Source organism: Paramormyrops kingsleyae, chromosome 6, assembly GCF_048594095.1.
Source record: "Paramormyrops kingsleyae isolate MSU_618 chromosome 6, PKINGS_0.4, whole genome shotgun sequence".
Taxonomy (NCBI): domain Eukaryota; kingdom Metazoa; phylum Chordata; class Actinopteri; order Osteoglossiformes; family Mormyridae; genus Paramormyrops; species Paramormyrops kingsleyae.
The window spans coordinates 26042576-26067732 of record NC_132802.1 but is presented as its reverse complement, the minus strand read 5'-3'; the positions used below and the strand labels follow the sequence as shown (position 1 = coordinate 26067732).

Sequence of the window (25157 nt, the reverse complement as noted above, 5' to 3'; positions counted from 1 at the left end):
GTTAATTGTCGTACCCACTGAAAAGCTGGCAGTTGGTGCATGAAAACGGTAACTAATGATCAAAGGATGAAATGCTTGCTTTCAGATTTCAGGCTGGATATCCGGAAGGATAATATGCTGTAATCAGTCAGAGAAACAGCAATTGTTGAACAATGTGCTATTGTTTATTAGCTGCCTATTTACGTATATAATTACCTGATGGCCACAGCCGTTGGGGCTAAAAGTCATCAGTGTTTAATATTTTTTTTTTTTTACAACACTTGATTAAATTATGTGATGACAGATTAAAAAAAAAAAAAAAAAAAAACTGAAATGGTGGATTAGCTGCTGTCAGATTGTTTCCTGCTGTTTAATCTTACAAAAATACCATTGACTAGATTTAGAAATTAAAAGTAGCTCATCTAGCCTGTTTCTTGGGAACATACAACTGAAAAACACCTTAATTTGGTAAATTGAAATACTGTTCATTCTAGAGCAGCAGAGTTCATGTGAGTGGAGTCCAAGCATGTAGTTCCTTGAATTTCAGCCTGAGCCATGATCTTCTGTCCCGAAGCAGAAACCTCTGATGAGACTTGGAGAAAAGAACAAGCACTGAATCCATATTTTTTCCACCTTCTTACATATTGAAAACAACTGTTCTAACCAGGGAAGTGTATTCATTGTTCCTTTTCTTACCCCGGGAATGCTGTGGGATTAAATGAAAACGGCCCGGTTGATGGTTCATGGTATGAAGCGGGTCTGAAACCTTCAGATTCTTATGATTTGTCATGCAAAAGATTGCAATGATGAGCAGCCAGGCTTCTTCAAAGTACACACCTTCATGGTACTTTCTACTGCAGCTCCAGGGATTATAAGCGACATTAGCTTGGATGTTTTTGGGGTCTACCTGTTTCAGTTACCCTTTCATACATTTCTTTCAGTAGTAAAATCATATGTTAATAGGACAGAGAGACAATTTTCCTTAGCCTTTTACCCCCGTGGGTATTGATACACTCTTGGAGGTCATTCAGCTTTTTCTGTTCATTTTTCTGTTGAGTTCTTGATCCGCAAGGTTCTTCAGCCAATCAGACTGCATACTTTGCATGTCCTTGTTAGCAGCGGGTGCATGTGGAGCTCCGCATGTTGACTGGGAGAGCAGAGCTCATTGGTCCCGGCAGATCAGGCTGTTTGGAGCAGGCCACTTTTCTCCAGCAGACAGGCAGGCTGGCAGGCCGGCCTGGGCGGGCAGAGCCTGTGTGACGTGCTGCTCACATGGAGCTGAGGTGGAGGGGGATGGGAGGCGTAGGGGATGTGGCTTTGTTATCGGCAGGGTGGGGGAGGAGGCTGCAGAACTCGGTTTAATGTGCTTTTTTTTTTTTTTTTTTTCCTACTGCTGAAGCAACAATGGCTGGCAGCTTCCTGCCACAGTACAGACACCAAGCTAGCTGGAGTAGCACAGTCCTAAATGACGCTCTGTCCATGAGTCAGGAAGCCATCAGCAGCATCATCATCAATGATTTGCGCGGCGTCCCTGCACTGGAAACGAAACTTTATTTTCAGTTTTGACGGCCTGCTTAAAAATGAATGTGTGCGCTTTCTGCTCTTGCCGTTCTCCTCTGTCTGGGCCGGGCTGCTTATGGCCAGGGGGGGAGTGTCCTCCGATCCACATTAATGGTTCGCCTGCGGTGAAGGTGACGGCACGGTGGTGGCTTTGAAGTGGCTGGCCCTCTATCCCCGATCATCTTTTGTGTGGTCTGGACATGCGTGTGCTCTGCTGTGTCAGCGCCGCCAGTCGCATGTAACCGTGCCGTGGCACCTGTTTTGTTTTTGTTTTTGTTTAGTTTTGTTTTTTGTTTTGTTTAATCAAATGCCACAGAAGAGCTTGTCTGTGCCCATTGATGCTGTAAATTTGAAGCTGTGATCCGGGTGCCGTGAACAGCGCTTGAGGTCCCTTTTCCTTCGGTCTGTCTCCTTGGCTGCCTGTTTGTTTGAGCCGTTGTCAGAGAGACATCACGAGCTGTCCTTGGGGAGATTTGCTGTCAGGGGAAGCGCAGGAAGGAAGGCAGGGAGGCTTTTTCGACTCCAGTCACCCATCCACCCCCTACCAATGGATAGATAAACTCGCTGTGTCCCCAGAGTGTTTGAGAAAGTCCTGAAATGAAGGATGTTTCAGTGAGTTTTCGAGTGCAGTGTTCTCAGCCGGGGAGCGAGTGAGCTGCTGTGCAGAGGGTGGTGCTTATTTTGGATTTTCAAATGCAAATTAAATAGCTTTACGTCTCTCTTTGTACCTTTTAAGTTTTTCCTTCTACCCTGTCTGCGTTTTTGCGGTGTCCAGATCAAATGCCCCCATAAGTTAATTGTTACATTAGTTAACATTGTATCATTAATCACCAAGAACCCCCTCTTTGTATGTCTTTGTTTACATCGGTGCTTTTGCTGAAGATAATTGGTCAGTAATTTATTTTAAGAGGATTAGTCTCCATGCTTAAGTGTAGTTATCACTTGTTTTTCGGTTGGGAATAGGGTGCGAGCTGTGTGTGTAGAGGCTTGATGGGTAAGTTTCCGGAAGTGTCCCCTCCTACAGGAAGCACAGCCTGTTCCGTCCGTCCAGTGGGAGCAGTGGGAGCTTCCGGGCTCAGTGGAGGTAGGATAGTAATTGACATTGTTAATGTTGAACTTTTGCTCACCGTGCAATTAGCTGTGAAATCCAATCCTAGTGGTAACCTAATCCCCAGTACCCCTGAGGATAGGCGCTAAAGGCTTCTTTGTTGCCGCTGATGGGGGACAGAGCCTCCTCATGTCTTCCAGTGGAGCCTTCAGGTAGCTAAGTGGGGGGAGAACTTGGATGAGTTGGGATTCAAGGTTTTATTTTGTTGAGCCTTATTTTGTTTATGGTGTCCCTGATTTGGCAGAGATCAAGTAATGCGAATGCTTGGGTGTGGGAGGGGCTTCTGGGCCGGCATCCCCGGGCAGCTGTGGATAGGGCGTCTGCACCTCTGTCTGACGGGAAGCTCCGCAGGGCACCCAGATGTCCACACTGCGTCTGCAGCTGGAGCGGCGGGCACTGGGTGGGAGACCAAGGCCTGAGCTGGCCAGTGCTCAGCCCCTCAGACCACTTCCTGCCCCCAGCTCATTCCTATCCAGGGCAAAGGTTATCAAAAAAAATGTAGAATGAGGAAAAAGAGGCATTCCTTGTTTTTTTTTTTTTGTCAGAATATGAGTGTTAGTGTGTGGCTGTCTTCTCTCTCGTGATGAAAGTTTGTTCCTTGCATTTCCCTGCCCGTGTTCCTCTCCGCGGTGAGGGAATTTCAGTGATGAACTGGAAAGTGTGATCATTAGGCATCGTGCTGATAGGCCGGCCGCGGGCGCGTCCTGCTGTCGTCTCCGAAGGGGCACGACGCAGGAAATCGCCTCTTCGACTGTAAGCAGTTCTGTCCACCTTGCCCTTAACGAGTAGCCATCCGACAAAGAGCTTATTGACAGGACAGAGTGGTGCAGGAATACTGGCAGTAAGGTCAGTCCTTATTGTTTTTAAGCATAGGCTCGCTAAGAGTTGAAGTTTGATCACCTGCCCCCCCCCACCCTACCACCTTTTCTATGCTAGTGTCTGGCTGAACATGCCCATTTTAAGAGCTACAGTTCATTCGAATATCTTAAACATGCAGCCATTGTGGAGTTAATTGGCTTAGTAATTTGTTGTGCTGCATTATTTAGTTGAACTCCATGGTCTTGGACTCTTTTAAAAGGGTGCTTGTTGAGTTGACTTCAGACCCCAAAAGGCTGAATTCAAAAGATGATGAATCATGTAGATTTCAAGGCAATATAATGGCTTTATTTTCTCTGAAGGTCTTGGTCCCTAAGTGGACTGAGAAGGCTCCCAGCATGCAGAACTGGTATTTTTCCCTGCCTTTGGATCATGGCTACTCTCCACGCCCACAGTAAAGAAAGGGGGCCCTGGCCGTCGGTAACGAGGACAGCCAGACGCCACGAGGAGGGCGACAGACAACGCAGTGGCGTCTGTGTTCACTTACAGTGCAGAAATTGGCTGGAACTCGAGGCCGTGGATGGGTCAGCCTGAGCTGTTTAACCTTGCAGTTCTGCCTTGAGTAGGTTTTTCTGTAATGCAAACAAATGCTGGTTCTCGTTGTTGTTGTGGTGTAATGTGACAAACAGCAGGATCTCTCTGTCAGAGTCGTGTGTGTGTGTGTGTGTGTGTGTGTGTGTGTGTGTGTGTGTGTGTGTGTGTGTGTGTGTGTGTGTGTGTGTGTGTGTGTGTGTGTTTGTGTGGTTCTCCCCTTTTTTTTTTCTTTCTATATTCGATTTAAAAACAGACCGTTCTTAGTGTGTCTATTTGATTTCGCTTACAAATAAAAAAAACCATAGGATATCTGCATTTGTGTGGAGTGAAATTCTTTTCTCGGGTTAAAGTTCACCAGCCGCAGAGCTGCACTCTGATTGGCTGAGGAGAGGTGAAATTAAAACCATGGTAAACTTTTGACCCTGCAGGAGCCGCGTAGAAACGCCCAGTGCTGGCATAGAACGGAATTCTTTCTCTTCCTATGTTTCCTCCGTACAGTCGTGTGGAGCTGCATGTAGACTGGCTGAGGGAGGGGACTGGAGGGGCTGGGGGAGGTGGGAGAGAGCCAACAGCGAAGAGAGGCAGCAGCTGAAAAGGAGAGAGGGGGAGAGAGAGAGAGAGAGAGAGAGAGCGAGCTGGAGGACTCTGGCCTTTTTGGCTCTGCAGCATAATTGCTCAGGCCACTCCCCCCTCAAAGGAAACCTCCAGGACACTGCAGTGTTTGAAGAATGGCGCAAAGTCCATTTTCGACACGGCCACGTGTTTCCGTCAAGGCCGTGGGCTGGGAGCTCGTGACAAGGCCCCGGGGCCAAGCCGAAGGCAGCCCCCTCGAACCTGCAGCCGCTCCGGGACGGACCTGACACGTGCACGACTTCTATACTATTTTCGTCCGCATCACACCGAAGCAAATGTAATTGTTTTAAAGCATGTCATTCCTGGTTACTGCCGGCAGATGAAAGGTTCGTCAGACACAAATGAAGGGACTGGTTTACATAATGCCTTGCTGCGCGACAGCTTAATTCACATGGCGTCTGCGCCGCCTCTGGTTGGTTTAATAGCAGCATAACACAATGACGGGCTTTATTGATTTAATTGCCTTTCTTATTAATGGTACGTGAATAATCCTTCTGGCATTTAGGGAGATAAGGGGAGTTGTAATCATATTTGGCATCCTGAAAGGTGTGTGCATGCATGAGTCTGACCATATGGGCTCGTTGGAGGGACAACGTTGACCTGGCGTTAACCTCTCGGTGCTCGGTCAGCGCCTGAAGTACGGTATCGCTGCGGGGTCCAGCCCCTGGGGTCTGTTTAAAATAAATAAATAAATGGAGTTTGGGGGGGGGGGCGCAGGTCGCCGTCAGGGGTGCCGTGTGTGAATGGGATCAGCCCCCACCCCCTCGGCTGCCAGCCTGCTTGCCGCTCACAATGGGCACCATATGGTTACATTGTGCCTGGGCTGCACATCGCCGGCCCCTAAACAGTTCCCCCCCCCCCACTTGAATCCAATTACTTCACCCTTAAGAGACAGATCATTAGATAAGGCCCCTCACTCCACCGCTAATGGAGAAGGAGATTGATACCAACAAAATAATGATTTCTAAAGACATCACTCCCTCCCTCGCTCACTCGCGTTTTAAATATTTAAAGCGACGCTGTTTTTGTGCGGTCGCCGACTCTCTCGTTTCCATCGACGCGCACGTACGTACTGAGGAGCAAAGGTAGCGTAATTAGGTCTTCTGCGCCTCTCGCCTGGTGTCTGCAGCCTTTGTTTGCTGAGTGATGGATGACAGATCAGGACTAATTGTCATTTGGGTGCCCCCCCCCCCCCCCAAACAGTATTTGAGGTTTTCTTCGGACTTGGGCAGCTGAATTTGCTGTTTTGTTTAATTTCTCTGTTTTTTTTTTTGCTCTTTATTTGCATTTCTTTAATATGGGGTGATAGTGCCACATGCGTGCCCCCCCCCTTACTGGGTGCACTGGGCTATCTCTGTGTGTGGATGCATCTGCGCTGCTGGATTCCTGACAGTGAGTGCCTCCCTCCCCTATTTCTGTCCCTAATGATCCGTCTCAGACAGCTGGATGTGGTGGGCCCTCGGCGCCGCTCATCTTTCATGCTGCACGTCTGTGCGGAGTCGGGGTGAAGGTAAAGATCCCGAAAGAGGGATGGTCCCCGTGTTCGGCGTCCGAGCCGCTTCTCAGAGCTGCGACTCCGCTGGCACTGGGGGCTGCTCTGTGCTGGTGCGAGCCACCATGTCCCCGCCATGTCGGACTGACCCCGGGGCTCGCTGCCTCCAGATTTTAAAATTTTCATTTTATAAAATGTTCTTTCCATTTTCATTTTGCCATCTGAGTGGTGGTTCTGGGGCGTCAGCCCTCTGAGCAGTTTGAAGCTCATTTGCCATGAGATGATCTTGGTATCAGTGTAGTGTCCTGATGATGGTCATTTTCCAGCTTTTTTGGTTGTGGATTTTGAGCGAATACTATGGCTGTAATTTAGATTCTCAGCTGAGTTCTTGGACTGTTTTCCACAAAATTTTGGCTTTAAAGACCTTTGATGTGTTTTGGGCTGTATTTTCCTGAGAAGGCTTTGCTCTGATCTGGGTGCAGTGTGTGTGTGTGTGTGTGTGTGTGTGTGTGTCTGTGTCTGTGTCTGTGTCTGTGCCTGTGTCTGTGTATGTCTGTGTGTGTGTGTGTGTAGGTCATATATGGGTCTGCATATATACAGATGCTCCTCTACTTACGAACTTTCAACTTAGGAACTTTCAGACATACGAACGAAGAGGACTGTAAGTCCATATTGTGTTCCTTGGGCTCCCGTTTCCTGTCCACAGCATCGGAACGTATCTCATTCATAAGCGTGTAATGTGTGTGTCTATATATATATATATATATATATATATAAATAAAATATTTATTACATGACCCACACATACAAACACAGGTCTACAAACTGCACCCAGATCAGAGCAAAGCCTTCTCAGGAGCATATTTGGGGACCAAATCCCCCCCACTATGTGAAAAAAACCTATTATTTTGACATTGTGGGGACCACCTTCTTGGGAAACTCAATTTTATAAAAAATCTGAGTGCAGTCAAAAAACTGAATGCCAAAAGTTTTGTATTTTGGTTGGTTACTTATGTTTAAGGTTAAGGCTGAGTGGGGGTTGTCATAGTTGGGGTTAGAGTTTTCCCCAAATGAGTCCCCACAAAGATATGAATACAAGTGTGTGTTTATGTGTGCGTAGCTGTTGCAATAGCAAAAGACCAACTGGATTGTGGCTGGGGGAGGGGGCATTTTTATTGACCCCGTTAATGTAATTAGGTCTGAGATGCTTCCCAACTTGCCGCTGCATCCCCCCCTCCCCCGGCTCCACAGAGGTATAAAATTGCTACCTTGTCTGTTTTATTCACATCCTGTAATTAGATTATAAATAGTTGCACCAAATGTTTTGAAACTATAATTTTCAGAGGAGGGGTATAATTTTCCTGTTTCTGATTTTGAGAATTGTTAACTAACGCCCTTAATTACAGCTCTTTGTTGAGCAAATTATAATCTGGTCTTTTCTGCATTGTATGCTTGTGTGTGTGTGTTTGTGTTTGAAGGAGAGCTGCAGACACACACCGCCTCTATCAGTTAGACTGTCTAGTGCAGCCTTAGGCAAGTGCTGATTGTGGCTCTTGAACTTTCCCTGAGTAGATACTGCAGACTGAAGCTGCCCTCCTCTCCAACTCGCTGAAACTCCTGGGGATTGTGTATCAGCATTCGTGCCGTTTAAAGGGGACGCTTTCAGACGCCCGGATATGCAGCGAGCGGGGACTGGCTTGTCACGTGAGACCAGCCATAAGCTGGGCCCTTTGAAATAGGTTGGGAAAATGGAGATCTGCGTTGGGATGGAGCGCCGATGATCCGGTGCACCTGTGACCGCCTCCCTGTTGGAGAAGAGAAGCAGAGGAGTAGATGGGGGGGGGGGGGGGGGCTCTCCAGTGCTCCACGGTAGCCATCCGCTGACCTGTGGCCCAGCCTCTGTGCTTGCTATCCCCCTTTAGGGGGGGGATCTATCTCTGGGGGACACATTAGAGCCCCTTGTAATTATCATTTGCGTTGTGACCGTCCACCAGCGCTGCCCGACTCCAAAGATGACTGTTCGGCTGAGTTCTTCCCATTTGGCTGTGGTGCAGAGCCTGCAGCAAGGACTTTGGCTGACTGCGGGGTCACACGGGACAGCAACGGGAGTGGGGGTGGGGGGGGGGGGGTGTGACACCGATAATCGCACAGGGGCTATTTGTCATTCTTTTCTTTTGTCACTTTGTGGAGAGCTCCCCCTATCACCAACGTGTGAAAACCACCCCAGTCCGCCGCTGCCTCACAATGGTGCCTTTTGTGTTTAAAGTCCACTTAAACAAGTACTGTAGTCAATGTGAAATAGCTTGTTTTTGGCACTTGCCTGAAGTGGCCCGTCTTGGGACGCGAAACTGGCTGGGGTGGCGTTAATCATTCCTAGCAGGCGCTGTGTGGCTAGGGGAGCGACAGGGCGCTCTGACGTGAGTGGGCTGGCCCCAGCGGCGTCCGTAACGGTCTGGTGGCGGCTCGGCGCTTCTGGAAAAGCTGATAGTCCTGCTGTGGGGCCCTGAGCCTCACCTCGCTGAGCCGGCCTGCTGTGGGGCCCTGAGCCTCACCTCGCTGAGCCGGCCTGCTGTGGGGCCCTGAGCCTCACCTCGCTGAGCCGGCCTGCTGTGGGGCCCTGGGCCTCACCTCGCTGAGCCGGCCTGCTGTGGGGCCCTGAGCCTCACCTCGCTGACCCGGCCTGCTGAAGCGCTGCTTTAATATTCCTGCACTTCACTGTCCCTCAGCCTTCATTTTAATGTGGCCCCCGTTTGGTCCTTCTGGAGGTCTGAATATACGTAATTGCGCATTATGTGTCGTGTATATAGCTGCACATAGCTGAGGAGGGTCTCCCTGTCAGCTGTCAGTCTCCTTATGATATCCATCACTCTGCATTGTCACTCATGCTCTTGATAGAACAAAGCAGACGAATGGAAGATTGTCCACCAGGCTGATGGCTCCGGCCCGTTCTCGATATGTCCTGGGGAGCCCAGCCGTCTTTGTGGGTTTGCAGTGACAGTGTGCGGCCCTGGGGGCGGGGCACATCAGGTCGACTTTAATTATTTATCTGTTGTCGTTTGTGCTTGCCGCACTCTCTCACCAGTGATACAGCAAACCTTTTGATGACGTATGTTTTCGGACTCTGCGAAGGGTTGCTGTGTAGCATGTTTGCCCATAAGAATTTGCCCCCGCCAAGTGTGTGTGTGTGTGTTTGCTTTAAGTTATTTGTCTATATATGTCAGTGCAGAGCCTGAGAGGAAACTCTGCTGGGTTCAGAGGGGCCTCCAGTGCGGCGGAGCCGGTCTTTGTGTCAGCGTGCTGCTTCATTCACCCTCATCCCATGCAGCTCAGATTACCAGCCTTATTTCAGGCTTCCATGTCCTTGCTATTCTTGTCCGGAGTGCAGCAACTGTATTCTAGCGAGCTGGACCCACAGGCACGTGGAACAGGCACAGATACGGCAGTGTCTGCCCCGTCCTCCATTTCAGACCCTACTCGCTCGCTCACTCTGCTTTTTTTTTTTTTACTTTTGAAATGTAGACATAGGGAGTGATGCACAAAAGGCACTTTAGTAGGTGTTTTATAAATATAGCATTTAACGTCTTTACGACACGTGTAAGTACGAGGCCAGCAGAGGCTCCGTCTGCCAGAGAGGATTAGGTCCAGCCCTGGTGCTCAGCATTGCTCTCGCTGTGTAATTCCAGCACTTTTTGCCCATGTGCATCCCCAGGCTTCTAAAGTGACCTTAATGCACCTCACGCGTACAGAGGAGGTTTCTGTTCAAATGTTTTCCAACAAGAGGAGACTTTCCTCAATAGTATGAAAAGAGTCATTCACATGGCGTGAGTTTTCAGTTGTTTTTTTTTTTTTTTCTTTCTTTGAAAAAGATGCAAATGGCAGGTCGCTGGCGTCACCCTGACCCGTCACGCCCGAGTGGACGTGCGGAGAAACCTGCTGTTTTGGTCTGTTTTTCTGTGCTGTCTAATTGTACACGTTCACCACAAGCTGGGGATTATATTAAGTGTCTGCTGTTACTCTAGGTAGAGGCTCTGGGTTGGGCCATAACCGTGGCGAGCTCCAAAATAAGACGGCTGGTATGCCCCCCCCCCACAAACATGTGCTTCAGTGGACACACCCCCAGCTGTAGATCAGCTTTTTTTTTTTTTTTATTAGTCACAGTGGTCTGATTTGTTAAATAGGAGGCCAGGTGCCAAATTGTGGCTTGGCTGGTTTTTGCATTTTCTCTAACAGCAGTTAGAAGCTAAGAAAAGTCACTGAAAGTTCAAACAATGTAGCTTTATGTGTGGAATGGAAAAATTAAGCAAAGCAAGTATGGCTCCGTGCCAGGTTCTGGTAAGTGTGTGTAAGTGTGTGTGTGTGTGTGTGTGTGTTTGTGCGCGCGTGCTGCTAGCCTGATCTCTCCATTTTGGCTTCACCTTTTTGCTTATAGACTTATTTTAGTGACACGTTCCTTCAGTGGGCTTCCTGTGGCTTTGGTTTGCCTGCCTTTTACTGTCTTTTCCTAGAGTGACAAATGTTGAGTGTCTGAGAGGAGGACGGAAAAGAAATTGAGTCTGACTGTGCTTTGAATCGCTTCCAAAACCGTCTGACTCCGTGACTCTTTCTGCAAGTCTGTATAACCTCATTAGTTCTAGTTTTCTTTCCTATAAGATTACAGTTTAGGAGTGCAATGAATGGTTAATAGTCTGCCTGGAAGCCATCTCTGTTTTACGATAAAAGACAGTGGCATTTTTTTGGTAAAAACACAGCCAGTTTCCCCTTGTTATGGCCGTGTGACGTATTCTATCAGCCTGAGCAGTTAATCTCCCCCCATCAATTAATGAAACACCCATCAGTTAAAGAAAGGCCTTTGTTGATTTGAGAAGGCCCATTCATCAACCCAACTAGAGCGCTCTTGACAGACTGCATCTGGTATGAATCACCAAGTGCAGGAGCTGGTCAGATAGAACCGTAGCAGAGCGCATGCACAGACTCGCAGGGCCCATTGTCAAACGGGGAATGGCTACTTCACGAAAGCCTGCTTATAATAATCAGGCAGAAGAAAAATGTTTGCAGCCAGAGACGATCCCCTCCACTTAACAGAATTGACGGGGTCCGGTCAGGCCCGGCTCACTCTGAATGGCTATTTTCTAGCTGTTCTTTAACCAGCGGAGTGCTCTGACAGTGGAGTTTGACCCCATAATTGAAACCCAACTTTCTACCATGTTTTAGGAAAAAAAGTTCTGTGACATGATCATTCTTGTCAGGACTTTTGCTACTTAAAGAAGCCATTCAGCTCTTGAAATCGCTCCTCCTCCTTGGATTTTAGCAGCCGTGGCCACAAAACGATGCAGTGAGACAGTTTCTGCCGTAATATGCTAAGCAGGCGTTTTACATATCCCAGAATTAAAAAAAAAAAAAAAATTTGCATACGTTTCTGATTACTTAGTTGAACGGTGAGCTTATGATTTTTGCCATGGCAGCCATTTGTAGCCGTTACACTGGACCCTTAATGGTGTTGAGTTATGGATGCCTGACTGCTTAAACAGATCATATGCACCTGCCTCAGTGTCACCCAGCAGCTTACACTCGGGCTAAAAACATTAAGACATGAACTGGTTTTGTCCCTGGAAATGAAATTCTTGTGGGCAAATTTCAGGTAAATTGATACCATGTGGAGATGATGAAAGGGAAGAGAAGTGGAGTGGCAGATTTGTAAATGAGACTGTCTGGGGCAGATCTGAGCCCAGTACTTAAATCAGCACAGGAAACATGCAGCCTAAGTGCTTAAATATGGACATGCCTTCATGGCTTTCTTAAAGGTGCCGCTGTGTAATTTAATGTGATTGGTCAGTCCGTAGCCTGCCCTGAAGATGCCGGCTTCGATGTATCGTGAGAAGGACCACAGCATCCACCCACCAATAAAGGTTATAGGCATATAAAAATAAATACAAATGGGCACCAAATAGTTAGCCTGCTTCCACTTTTTCTCAATTTTCCCAATAGATAAGCAGCCAATGAGAGTGCACCAGATGGCCGATTTGGCAGTAAAAGACAGCGATCACTGTCAGTGCTGGAGGGGGTGAAGAACTAGCTCTCTTTCGGCTGTCTTCGGGAAATATAGGCGGGTTTACACACCGAGACGCTGCATTGTCCTCCCCGCTGCAGAGCCTGATTTACCAGCGAGGACACGCAAGAAGTCCTGCTATCATGGTCTGTACGCGAAGGCACTCCATTGGGTTGTGCCCTCTAGGAGTGTCTTTCCACTTCGTTTGTAAGCAGAACTGCTATGTATCCTGTGCTGCTGTTTGGGCAGAAAAGTAAGCAGCCGTCAATTAATTGTGAGGTCGGCTGAGGCGGGGACCCGGCCTGCCTCCGGACTTCCGCCCCAGGCTGTGCACTGAGTGCCCGTCGCTGGCGAGCCACAGCGCCAACTCCAGGCTCCAGGTTACACCCACAAGAAGGCTAATGGAGTAGCTGGGGGCCTCGGCCTCCGCATGTGCTTAAATTTTCCGTTGAATATTAGAGAGGAGAGTGTCATTGTGGAGATCTGTGGGGGTGGGCAAATTGAATAATCACCAGTGAGTGATCACAAAGAAACATTCACGGATCTCTTTTCTTTGCATGGGAGGGCAACACGGGTGCTTGGGGTGTTTATCACGATGCGTGCGACTCTTCAGCTATGCAGGCATGAGGCTGGTTGCTTCCCCCCCTTTTTCTTGGCATGCCTTGGCGATCACTTTAAGCAGATATGCCATGAAGCTCGTAGACTGTTTCTCTTTCTGACACTTACTGAATGACTGGCTTCAGCTGTAGAGAGCCGCCCCGGATCCTGAGGCAGCCTAATGTAATGCCGCTCAGGGCACTGGGCTAATGTGTTGAAAAGGACACTGGGTTCGAGACCCCGAGGCTGGGGATTCAAAGCCCACAAAATAAACGCACGTGAGACTAAATGGTGAGGCTCAGGTTTTGACAGGCTTCTTCTGTAATGACTGTAAGCAGTACCTCTGTTTTTATTGAAGACTTCTTACTGCTGTAGTATAGACAGTCTTCCCTGTGTGTTAAATATGTCTAGCTTATGCTTGCAAATTGATGTAATTTTTTCATTTATAAAAATGTAAAAAACTTTTTTTTCTTCCATTCACATAATTCTGTAGACAGAAAAGCTGCTCCAGTGTGTGCTGCCATCTCTCCGCTGATTTGCAAGGTGCTAAACACTCGGGACCGTCTGCTGTTTCCACAGTTAAACCGGAACGTAGCCTGGACTGACAGGATTCCAGCTGGGAGCCAGCCGAAGCGTCATTATTCCTCCTCAGTCAAAGGTGGGTGACGCGGGAATGCAGGGCAGATACTTACAGCCATACATTGCAACTAAGGGGCAGATGTACCGATAAACCATGCATACAGTATGTGAACGGCATGCACAGCACAAACTGTTCAAGAAGTACCAGGATATCCTCATTGCTAGCAATGGGAAGGGTACCTGATCAATTTGCTGTCATTGTATTCCATAGTTGGGGAATACATTTGACTTTGAAACACTTATCTCATTAGCATGATAACTCAGAATGTGTTTGATGGATCTTTTTCATACTTTGCAGACATTATTTTATGGGTGAGGATCTGGAAATGACCAAATTTGGAGACAAACCGAAATTGAAACACTACAGCAAAAGAAATTGTGACTGCTGTAGACTCTTGACCATGTGAATATGATAACTCAAAGTATTTAGTGAATCTTGTCGCTTCCATAATATATTATATGGATCACAATCTACACCCGATTTAATTTAGAGACAAATCACACCAAAATTGAAGCAGCTGCACTAGATGGCAGCAAAAGAAGGGCAGCAGAAGATGCTTAGTCTTGTGAACACAATAACTGTAAAAGTATTAGATAGAACTTTATCAAACTGCATAGGTGATGATCTGGAACCTATTTCATTTTGAGACAAATCACACCAAAACTGAAGCAGTGTCACTTAGTGGTGGCACATGAAAGGACAGCTACAGACGTAGATATGGGGTGAACCTGATTACATTGAGACAAGTTCGGCTTTTCATAAAGATATTTTGGAGAGGTGAGTAGTGTGTGCAGGGGTGATAGAGATTGTAGAGGTTTGGAGGTGCAGGTGCATCTACTTTCTTTTGAGTGTCACTTTGATGCTTATTTACAAACGTTGGGTCTTGGCTTGCACTTGGCATTCAGTACAGTAAGAAGCCAGATATGCAGGCTGTCCACGCTTGGATTCCATTCCAATGGACAGGTTGTAAGTTGAAATGGAGGTATGTCGGAATGATGGCTGAATTTTAAGTGTGAGAATGAGACTGGGAGATAGTGTGAGGCTAGGATGGTCGCACTGCCGTACAGTACAATACTTTTCCATAGTGACTATTGTACAGGTACAGCATGCATCGCGTACTGCCAAGCATACGACCGTCCCAAATGTATTTTTACATGCATTCAGCTTCTATGTACAACTTGTAAGTCACATTGGTTGTAAGTTGAGGACAGTCTGTAGCCATCTGATATATGCATGAAAGGCTGATGTCTGCTGTTGAGTCCTTAACTTACCCCATTTTCAGACATTGGGATCGACCACTGTTCCTGTACATTTGATGCTTTCCGATGCTTTGGGGTCACTTGTCACTGTCAGCAGGCTGCAGCGGACATGTTGACGGCGTGACTAGGTATCTGCGTGCTAAAAATAAAAAAAATTTGCCTCCCAAGTAACTTGTTGTGACACTGCATCTGTAGTTGCTTTCGAATGAGTACTTGTAATGCTTGTATGGTAGAACTAACCTTAGGTCCCTCTTCACCCCATAGGGCAGAGAAGGGAAATGCAGTGGCAGCGTGCAGTTAGCTGCATGAGGGAAATGCAGTGGCAGCGTGCAGTTAGCTGCATGAGGGAACTGTATGTAAAACACATGTATGAGCAGGTGCCGTTATGGTTACGGAGCAGGAGCAGCCGCCGACTCTGGCGGCAAAGGAGCCGTTCAGATCGCGGCGAGCGAGACGGCTGCAGCAGAGACGGGGAGAAATCAAATTATTCTCCCTGCTCCACCTGTCAGAGAGACAGAAACAAAGCATTCATCTTTCCTTCCTGTGTCTGGAGCTGTGACAGCCCCTCGGGACTCCATAGCCTTGGGGGGGGGGTGGGGGGACTAGGTGCTGGAGGTGACTTTGGGATAATTCTGCACCCCCAGGGAGCCTGACTGCTTTGCTTCCCCCTTTGTCCTCTACAGCAACATCTCCATGGCATTGTTTGTTTTTTTTATATAATAACTAATAATAACTATTTATTTACTGTAAGAGCAAGCCTTTATGGTAGCAGCTAAAGCTTTGTGGTTGTATTTCCTGTGTTTATGGAGTAGGAATGTGGTGCACAGGGCTGTCAGTCACCCCAGTCACAGCCCCAGTCAGCAGCTCCTTCGCTGGGAATGTCCCATTAAGATTGGAAGCCGTCAGCAATCGCTTCCCTAGTCACTATGCTACTAACCTTAAAGTAAATGACATTTTTTTAACAATTAAACAGTATTGTTTATTTTTCAAAGTTTAAAATACCTGGTTTGTGGTTTTAACTGCTGGGGGGGGTGTGTTGTGAGCTGCACTTTTGGCGTCCTCGTACCTTGCGGGGTAGAAGCGTGATAATGCTCAGACCAGGGGACTGGGTAGGATGCCAATCCCCCCCCCCCCCGGCTGAGCATTTGGGGGCCCCTCGCAGGAGAATGTTCTCGCTGCGCCGGGCTGTCTGCCTCACGCAAACGTGAAGGTGCACACAGGAAGTGTGAATGCTGCAGCTGCTTCCTCCGTCTGCTGGATCCAGTGGGGCTCGAATGAAAGGCTGCATGGTATTACAGTCCCGCTAGCTGCTGGCTTGTCGAAGTGCTCGTTTGTAAGATTTGAGGAGAATCTGTGTGTGAGAAACGTCCAATTGCAGATCAGAACCACTTCTGCGTGTCACTCCATGGAGCCGCTTTAGCTCAGAGTAACCCTGGGCAGGATGCTGTCGTCACGGTATATATGCGCAGCGTCCGTGCAAACGCAGCACGCTCGTGTCGGAATGGTGCACATTCAGCGAGGGGAGGCCGGTTTAGGTCGGGCACCCCTGCTTTCTCGGGGGCTCTCTCCCGGAAGCGGTGACTCATGGGATCCAGTCCTACTGTGATGGATGAAGGGAGCCTGAGATCATTAGCGAGGGAGGAAGAAAAAGACCGTCACACGTGAGAAAAGAGTCGCGATGGAGAGGGAGAGACGGGCAGCACCGCTCACTGGGCTGTGGGACACCACGCCCCCCCCCCCCAGCATGGCCTGACAGTGCAGATTTGCACTTGTGAACAGCTGCTTAATGGATCTCCAGTGTGCATGCATCATTAGTCACGAGAACGGGCTGATTAGGTACCTTTCCTGTCCGCTCTTCTCTCCCGAGTGCCTTGTTCTCTGCCCCGGAGAAGCTCCAACAGTGTAACTGCAAGCCCTCTTGCTTTCTTTGCCATTTTCTCTCCCGTTCAATCACGTGACCTCAGTGGCCACAAACAACAGACTGACTGTCGCTGTAGCTATATATATACACTGGAGCCCTGTATGCATGCAGTGCTCAGTTTTGTTTATTTTTTTCCCCCTCTGATTCCCTCTTAAAGAAATCGCTAAGATGGAGTAAGCATTCCGTAATGCCGTGACTTTCTGCAACCGAGACCCATTAAACCCAATTACGTCTCAGTCCTGCTCTAGGATGTGAAGCTTAACGAAGCTCCGTTTGTAACGTTCTCTGCTGCCGCTGAGGTGAGTCGGCAGGGCCCAGGCCTCCTCTTCCGACTCATTTTGTTCACGTTGACGTGTAGCACAAAGAAAAGCGTCTCCTTCCGGACTCCCACAGTTTACCCGTATTTTTATTTTTTATAAAGTGCGAGAGACTTGCACCCTTCGCACGGGCTGGGGCTCTGAAATCTAGCGCCCCGTGGGCACCGCGACACACACGTAATCACACGGATTTGTTTTCCGCAAGCTTCAGCGCCCGAGAAGAGGCGTGACATTATACTCCGACTATTATGTATTACCCCCCCCCCCCCTCCCCAGAACTTGACATAGGCTGAAAATAAGGGGCAAGGCTCAGTTATCAAAACAAGCATACAGCTTTCATTATTCAGCCACTCTAGGCTGAGGAGTGGTGGGGGGAGGGACTCCTGGCAAGCCCTCTGGCCGAGCGGGCCGTCTGTGACACTGCCGGGGGCCGGGGGCCAGGGGGGTGACGGGGCCCTACCCCGAGCAGAGTGCCGGTGAGGAGGCGGGCCCTCGACACACACAGAGAGCATAATAAGTGAGGGTAATTGGCAGAGGATTATCCCCTGTAGAACGTGCCAGTGGGATAATGAAGGACTGCCGCTCTTCAGACTCAATTAAAAGGAAGGTGTCAGATGTCTACTGTAAATCGCTCTAAGCAGCAAGACCTCCTCCTCCCCCCCCCCCCCCCCCCCCCGCTTTGGTGCAGAGCAGTTTTCTACTGTTTATGCATATTTATAGTTCCGAATCGTCTCTGTTTACCGATGGGGATGCTGTGGGGCTGCACCGTTCTGTCTGGGGGTACGTTTGCACCCAAGGTCATACTCTGGGTCCCTCCGCTTGCAGAAACAGTCTCACTTGGCAGGAATGTGCCAGAAATGGACGTGGCGTTCGGTGGCACGCTTGGGCACGGTGTGTTTACGGCGCCCTGTTCCGTGTGCATGTCTATTTTTGTAAGTCGCTGCGCTCTCGCTGGCGGCACTTAACCCAAGCTCCACCCAGTTTCCTCTTGATTGACAGGACTGTCGTGTTCCTTATTAACATCAACTGCTTCATGAAGGGGGGAGATATAGGGAAGGTTGGCGCTTGGAGCCGATGTGAGTAATTCTCCAAAGTTATTTTTAGATTTAATTATCACTAGCAAAAGGAATTGATCACCATTTTTTATTGATGTTATTCCGTCCATTATCCATACTGTATACACAGTACTGTGTCATGGGGTTGGTAAGGGTAAATCCCAAATGGGATGGTGGTCCATCACAGGGCAACGTAGAGATGCCAGTTCACCAGTTCAACAGCAGAGATGTGTCCGGAGACTTGATGGGAGGGGAGTAGAGAGCACACGTAACATGGAGATAACATGGTAAACTCCACGCATGCAGAGCTCTGGCGGCATTCCTATAACCATCTCTGGTGGTGTGAGACAACGGTGCCACCCACTGTGCCACCATGCATCAATTAATTAATTATATATTGCTTTTGTTTGTTTGTTTGTTTTTCGCTGCAGAATCCAGTGAAACACTACAAGTGTGACATCACTGGCTGGATGAGTTTTGGTTCTTGGCTCTGGCCTCATTGTGCCCTAATTGAATGATTTCATCTATTGAGGTGTAAGAGGCCAGCTGTGGCTTGTCAATAGTCCTCATTGTTGAAGATCCTGCTGCGGGTGGCAGAATGGACAGGGAGGTGACTGAGGATCTCTTTAGACAAATAGCCTTGTTTCTCCTGTCTGCAGGTTTGCTTTTTGCATGCCTCAGATAGCGAGCCGCTGTGCCGGTCTGCCTGCGGTGCATGATTATTGACTTTCCTGCCTTGTGGAGAACGCAGTTGCATACGCGAGAGGAGAGGTGACCCATTTCCCTGGGGCTTTTGCTCGCCGGATGGTCGTTTGTTCTCCACAGCCCGCTCATACTGCAATGGCTTGATTTCTGTGTACCAAAATATCTACAGTCTAAGAAATGTGAATTTTCTTTCCTTGTGTGTGTTCCATCCATAATTGTGTGTGTGTTTGTGTGAGGAGGGGGATATTATGAAAAAATGCCAAGTCTCATATTTTGTTGGGTTACTTATGGTTAAGGTTATGGCTGAATAGGGGTTAAGGTCATCATATTGGGATTAGAGTTTTCCCCATAGAAATGAATGGAGAGACTACACAAAGATATAACTACATACCTGTGTGTGTCGTGTCTTAATGTTCATATTAATCACCTATGGATGTGCTGTGGGGTTGGTAAGGTGATACATATGGTGACACACATCTGTAGAAAAAGAACGATTCCTCAGTTAGCGGTACCCCTGACCCTCTATCAGCGAATCGCTAATTCCCATAAATTTTCCTTCTCTCCAATTTGTCTTATGCTGAGCTGTGCTTTTCAAATAAGGCCACATCCTTGCTGTCACACTCGCAGGAGGGAAAACGAACACGAAGCGGGCGAATCTGGCAGAAAGGGGTCCAATTTGAACTTTTAACACCAAGCTTTCTCTCTAATTGGAAAAATGGGTCCCTCTGTCTTTTAAAGCAAATTAAACGTAATGCGATCCATGGTTATTGAACTGTATTTGATGTCATTCTACGGTTCAACTTGGTCTGTAGATTAGGCTAGCTAATTAAGGGAAATGGAAAATCGCACATGCTTAATGAGACATTCCTCTGGCTGCCGTGCCCGGGTGCTTTTCCTCTGCCCTGGGGTCACAGCAGGGGGGAGGAGAACCGTACGCTGACCCTCACTCTTCATTTTATCTTGCGGTCAAAGTCAGAAGAGGCCCCTGAGCGGTTTATTTATTTATTTTTACACTGCAGTGGCACAGGCCGTATTCACTCAGCGATTCTCATGCACGGTTGATGAGGCACTTCGAAAATCAACAAGTCTTGTACAATGGGAAACCTGATATTCAGCTACACAACGTGTTTTTTGAGGAAGTCGTCAGAATCTAACTTGACCGAGTTTGCGCCAAGGAGACTCGGTCTTGTTAATCTGGCTCTCGCTTATTTCGTTAATTCAGCAGAAGCTGTGGCAGCTATAACCGCTTTGTTTGGCATGGTTACTTAAATGTTTATACATAGGCCTTTTGATCAATGGTTTGTAAATAAATCTGCCCTTGCAGTTGCGGTTTTCACTCCAAAGCGTTCCTAGTGTGCTAAAACTAAGCTAGTTTTGCGCAACGTAGGGTAATATACTTTAAATAGACGTGTGAATTAATTTCACATTGCAATTAGTGGTGAATTTGCTACTTTTGAGAGCTGTGTAGTAGATGACACTTCTGCAGACACTTCTGCACAAACCGTGCGCCTCAGCCAATCAATCGGGAGACCACACCTCATTTTATAAACAGGCCTGTATGCATCTGTTCTTCTGCAGCAATTAGTCATAAGACCTGTTCTCTAAGCATAAATAATATAATTCTTTTAAAGACATTCTTAGTGTTCTTCCAGTGCTGTCTTGTGTGTAGCTTATATACCTACCATATACATATATGGGTCGCTTAATGTTGTTCTGCACAATGGCAAAGGTCCCGTAAGGTTAAAACAGTTGAAAAATCTGGATCAGCTAATGGGACACAGCAGACCATAGCGTCCGCAGCACACCATGTGTAGTTCGTATAAACAGAGGCTATAATGGTACAGTACATATCTATCTTATAATACCTATAATACTTTTTAAAATGATTTGGGACCCGGAATGTCATTTTATGTATTTTTTAATTTATCTGGGTGTAGTGTCACTTCAAACTTACGCAGAACCTCCCAAACAATCGGTTTTGGCGTCAGATTTTGGAACAATTAACTATCGTATCGGCTAGAAATTTCCTTATCGGTGCATTGCTAGTATTTAATTTAATGTAACTTTTATCATTCCTTTATATTAGAGAATATACTTTAAAATATCTTGGCTATTTATGCGATACAGTACGATATAGGTGCAGTATATCGTATACAATTTATTTGATGTTCGCATAGTGTCCAAGTCACCTAACATCCTATTGGACAGAACATGATCCAGAAGTTAAGCGACGCATAGCTGTGTTGTGGAACTTGTACGCTTCACAGGTGCTCCTGGTTGTGTTCCACCACCTCAGACACTTAACCCATTACTGTCATGACTCAAAAAGTAATTAATGGGTCTTTGTTTTTTGCAGACACATTGTTTGAGTGATGATGCAGAAATTATCAAATTTTGAGACAAATCACCCCAGAACTGAAGCAGCGCTGCATAATGAGAGCAAAGAGAAGGGCAACCTCAGACTCTTGATCTCATTAGTGTGATAACTCAAAAGGTATTTCTCAGATCTCACACTTCATAGGAACTTTGTATAGGGGAAGATCTGGAAGTTATCTCATTTTGAGACAAATTGCACTAAAGCTGAAGAAACGCCGCTTAGTCGCAGCAAATGGAAAGGTAACCGCTGAAGACCCTTGATATTATGAACATAGTAACTCTAGATATGTTACTTTGTGGTGGATGTTTTTCAGAGTTCCCAGGAACATCGTGCAGGTGATGAGCTGGCATATATTTCATTTTGAGTCATATCACACCAAAACTGAACCAGTGTCACTTTGGGGTGAGACATGAAAGGACAGCCACTGACTTAGACCTGGTGATCCTGATTACATTGAGACAAGTCACACAAAGTTGGACTTTTCAAAAAGATTTTTTTGGGAGAGGTTGGAATAGTGTGTAGGGGGGCTGGAGATTGTAGATTTTTTGGGGGGGGGGGGGGTGGAAGGAGTATGGATAACATGGAGCTGGGAGTTGATGGGATTTCATTGTCCTTCTGTCAGCATCTAGTTCTAAAGACGTCACACACTGTAAGCTAGCAGGATGCGATTTTCTACCTAAGTGGATATGATGGATCGTTAACCCTACATTCAGCCAGCTGTGGCAACACCTTACGAAACCATGCAGATGCAAACTGAATCCCAATATTAGGTTTCATCTCGGAAGTGTGTGCAGAGAAGTTCCTGATCCACCTTTTTTGGAACTTGAATCCTACTGCTTGTTTGTCCATAGGTGAGAAGACAATCGGCCAAATAAGCATTTCTTGGATGAGAGAGGTGCAAATGTCCTCTGCACCCATACTGGGAAGGAAAAGAAAGCAGATGCACCCAGTGCTGCCTTTATTTATCCCTGTTTGTCATGAATTAGCAACTATCAACAAAAGTCAGGCGCTCCCTCCTTATCCACTTCCTGCAGCTGGCCTTTGTGAGGCGTATGGGAAGGGCGATGGGATCCTCGCTAATGGGGTTTGTCATGGATCATGGCTTATTGTCAGTGCCCTAATAATCCAGGGCCGAGCCAAGTCCATTCTACGTCCCCTGAACCCACCACACCTGCTGCAAAAAAAATGACATCCTTTTATTGGATTGGAAAATAAGCCCATTGCTCTCTTGAATGTGGAATGCCTCTAATGAAATGAGCTTTGAAATGTCATAAATCTATTTCAGTGGTACTTAAATCATCCGTATGTGGTGCTTACCCAGGTGCTGATATGTGTACGAGATGAGTGGACTGGGGGATAACTCCTTGGAGCCATTGTGCTCCGATCGAAAACGCAAACTCTCTTCCTGTGAAGCACCTGGCTTAGGGTAAGTGCCAAGCTGGGCTTAACATATCTAGATGTGTTCATTTTAACATCTTGATATATTAAAGAATAATAAGTTACATGAACAGATATGTAAATTCTATGACTAACTTTCCATGCGAAAATGAATATTTGATTTATTATTTTTGCATGTGTGCTTTCCCCCATATTTCCTGTTTCCATTTAATTGTTAGGTTGACTTAAGCCTTAATGAAAATTTTAACACCTCGTTGTTAAGAATTCAGTAGGTTTCCAAGAGCCTCTTAGGGTTGTCATGGTGACACACACTCATCACGATGGCACCCTCTCCAGGTGTGACAAGAGACGGCGAGAGCAGGAGAGCAAGTACATCGAGGAGCTGGCCGAGCTGATCTCAGCCAACCTGAGCGACATTGACAACTTCAATGTCAAGCCAGACAAATGTGCCATTCTGAAGGAGACCGTCCGGCAGATCAGGCAAATAAAGGAGCAGGGTACGAATTCTCAGCCCGCCATTGCATTATGGCATGTCTTTGTATACATCTATATGCTGTTCAGTGGATTTCTCAAAGTCTATAGATGTGACCATTCAGATATGTTTGCAGCAAGAGAATCGGAGATTTGCATTGCCTAAGCTTTGTTTATTTTTTGTGTTTTTTTTTTGTCACTGCCTTTAGATATAAATTAATACAGTTTAGTGTCAATGAGAAGGTCAGATTTATTATTTTCATTTTTCTTTTCTATTACGCCTATAAATGTAGGGGAGAGGATGGTCTGGCCCATTTCTCAAAGGGGCGGGCACATTTTTAAGAACTATAGATCATATTGAATGCTTAAACACTCTGGGCGTTATCGCTGGGGCTAACTCAGGTAGTGGGACTTTGGAAATGATGACAGTTCTCAGAATCTTTGCTATCTCAATAGGAAAAGGAAGGGGTATAACTGTCTCTCACTCTGCGCAGAGATGTTACCATAGTTACAGGAAGTGAATAATGAAATGGCACGCACAGACACACACAAAGTCTCTCCCTTTGTTGCTCCTTGTCAGTGTTTCTCCTCCTGTGATTTTTCTTACACGATACTCTTTCTTTCCAAGTAAAATTGCATTTTAAAGCTTCCCTCGAGCAGTGTGAACCTCTGCAAAACATTAAAAAAAAGCCTCGAAATTGCTTGCGCATCTCTATTTTTTGACCTTATTACCCGCCTTATTTAAAAAAATAAACACCGTTCCCAGAATCATTTAGTATCGTGAGCATTTCTGAGGTTTTTGCAGAGCTGTGGCAGGTATTCCTCAGCTCCTTGTCTGCTTGCAGACTTTGACCTGCATTAAACCTATCCTTGAGCTTGGTTGAGTATTATGAGTTGAAAACCTTGCATGACTTGCTCCCTGGTTAAAAACTGAATCATACTTCCCCCTGGTGGTTGAATGTTCTAACTGAAAACTAATTATAGCTTTTCTGAAGCATAGTGGAGTTAAGAGAAACAGAATTATGATGATTATCATAATCGCAAATGTTAACTATGTAGTCTGTGAAAGATCTTGGGGTCCTTCCAGGCTGTACTAGTCAAAATAATATTGAGAGCACTAGGGAGAAACAAATGTTTGATAGCAAAAGATCGTAGTCGATTATTCCAGGACCATGATTTAAGAGGAAAAACTCAAGTAATAATATGTAGAATACTGAAAGAATAATAACAAGCAATAATAATAATACAAAAAAATCATGATGATGATGGTGAATAAATGCATTGTATTAGTAGCAATATGCATACATTTAATGTGTCCTAGGTTATTTGCAGGAGTGTCTTACTATATGTCTGGTTTTGAAAAATGGCCAGTGCAGAAAGGTTGCGGTCTTGTCACGTAATTACTGTCGGGGGCTTTGACATGACCCACATCGCCGATCTGTCTCCAGGGAAGGCATCCTGTGATGATGATGTTCAGAAGGCGGACGTGTCCTCCACAGGCCAGGGGGTCATTGACAAGGACCATCTGGGGCCGCTTCTACTGCAGGTGAGCTGGAGGGCAGGGGGCAGGGGGCAGCAGCAGAACATAAACACATTGCCTTGATTGGCTGCTTGATTAATGGGGCGGAGCTTTCAGGACATTAATCATACCCAGCCTCTGTCTCAGTATCTAAAGTAGTTGATGTAGGTGCCCAGTGAAGTGTGGCGGCAGGCCTGTGTTCCTCTTCTTTCCCCAACACGTCTCCTCCCTCCCCATGCTCTGTTCTACCTCGAGCTTCTCCCCTTTCAGGCATGATCCCATCCCCTCTTCCCGAGTCATGTTCTTGCTTATGCATGGTCCACCCTTTCCATCCTAAGGCCCTGGACGGCTTCCTGTTCGTGGTCAGCCGGGAGGGCAACATCGTGTTCGTGTCGGACAACGTGACCCAGTACCTGCAGTATAAGCAGGAAGAGCTGGTCAACACCAGCGTGTACGCCATCCTTCACGAGGAGGACCATGAGGAGTTCCACAAAAACCTCCCTAAGTCCAACAGTAAGCACACAGCAGAGCACCATCACACACACACACACACACACCATCCACATTGCCCTTTGGATGTGTACTCCTCCCAACTATTGTGAAGCACCAGGGCAAATGCTGCCAGAGCAAAACAAGGGAGGGGGTACCCAGTGAGTAAGTAAGTGGTGGT

At 46.9% G+C, this 25157-nt stretch overlaps 1 protein-coding gene across 6 annotated transcripts in view; it reads left to right on the top strand.

Annotated features, from left to right (window-relative positions):
* LOC111857345 (nuclear receptor coactivator 3) overlaps positions 1 to 25157 on the top strand; it is a 46954-nt gene that overhangs the window by 9329 nt on the left and 12468 nt on the right. For 4 of the 6 annotated variants that reach the window (XM_023838082.2, XM_023838084.2, XM_023838079.2 and 1 more), the window contains exons 2-6: positions 13405 to 13483; positions 22421 to 22525; positions 22834 to 22994; positions 24417 to 24514; positions 24826 to 25000. In XM_023838082.2, the coding sequence (XP_023693850.1) occupies positions 22440 to 22525; positions 22834 to 22994; positions 24417 to 24514; positions 24826 to 25000 (520 nt within the window). In that variant the 5' untranslated portion in view covers positions 13405 to 13483; positions 22421 to 22439. Of the gene's footprint in view, positions 1 to 12343; positions 13117 to 13318; positions 13484 to 22420; positions 22526 to 22833; positions 22995 to 24416; positions 24515 to 24825; positions 25001 to 25157 lie in introns of those variants that run through there. The other 2 variants (XM_023838080.2, XM_023838081.2) reach the window with 2 other exon arrangements.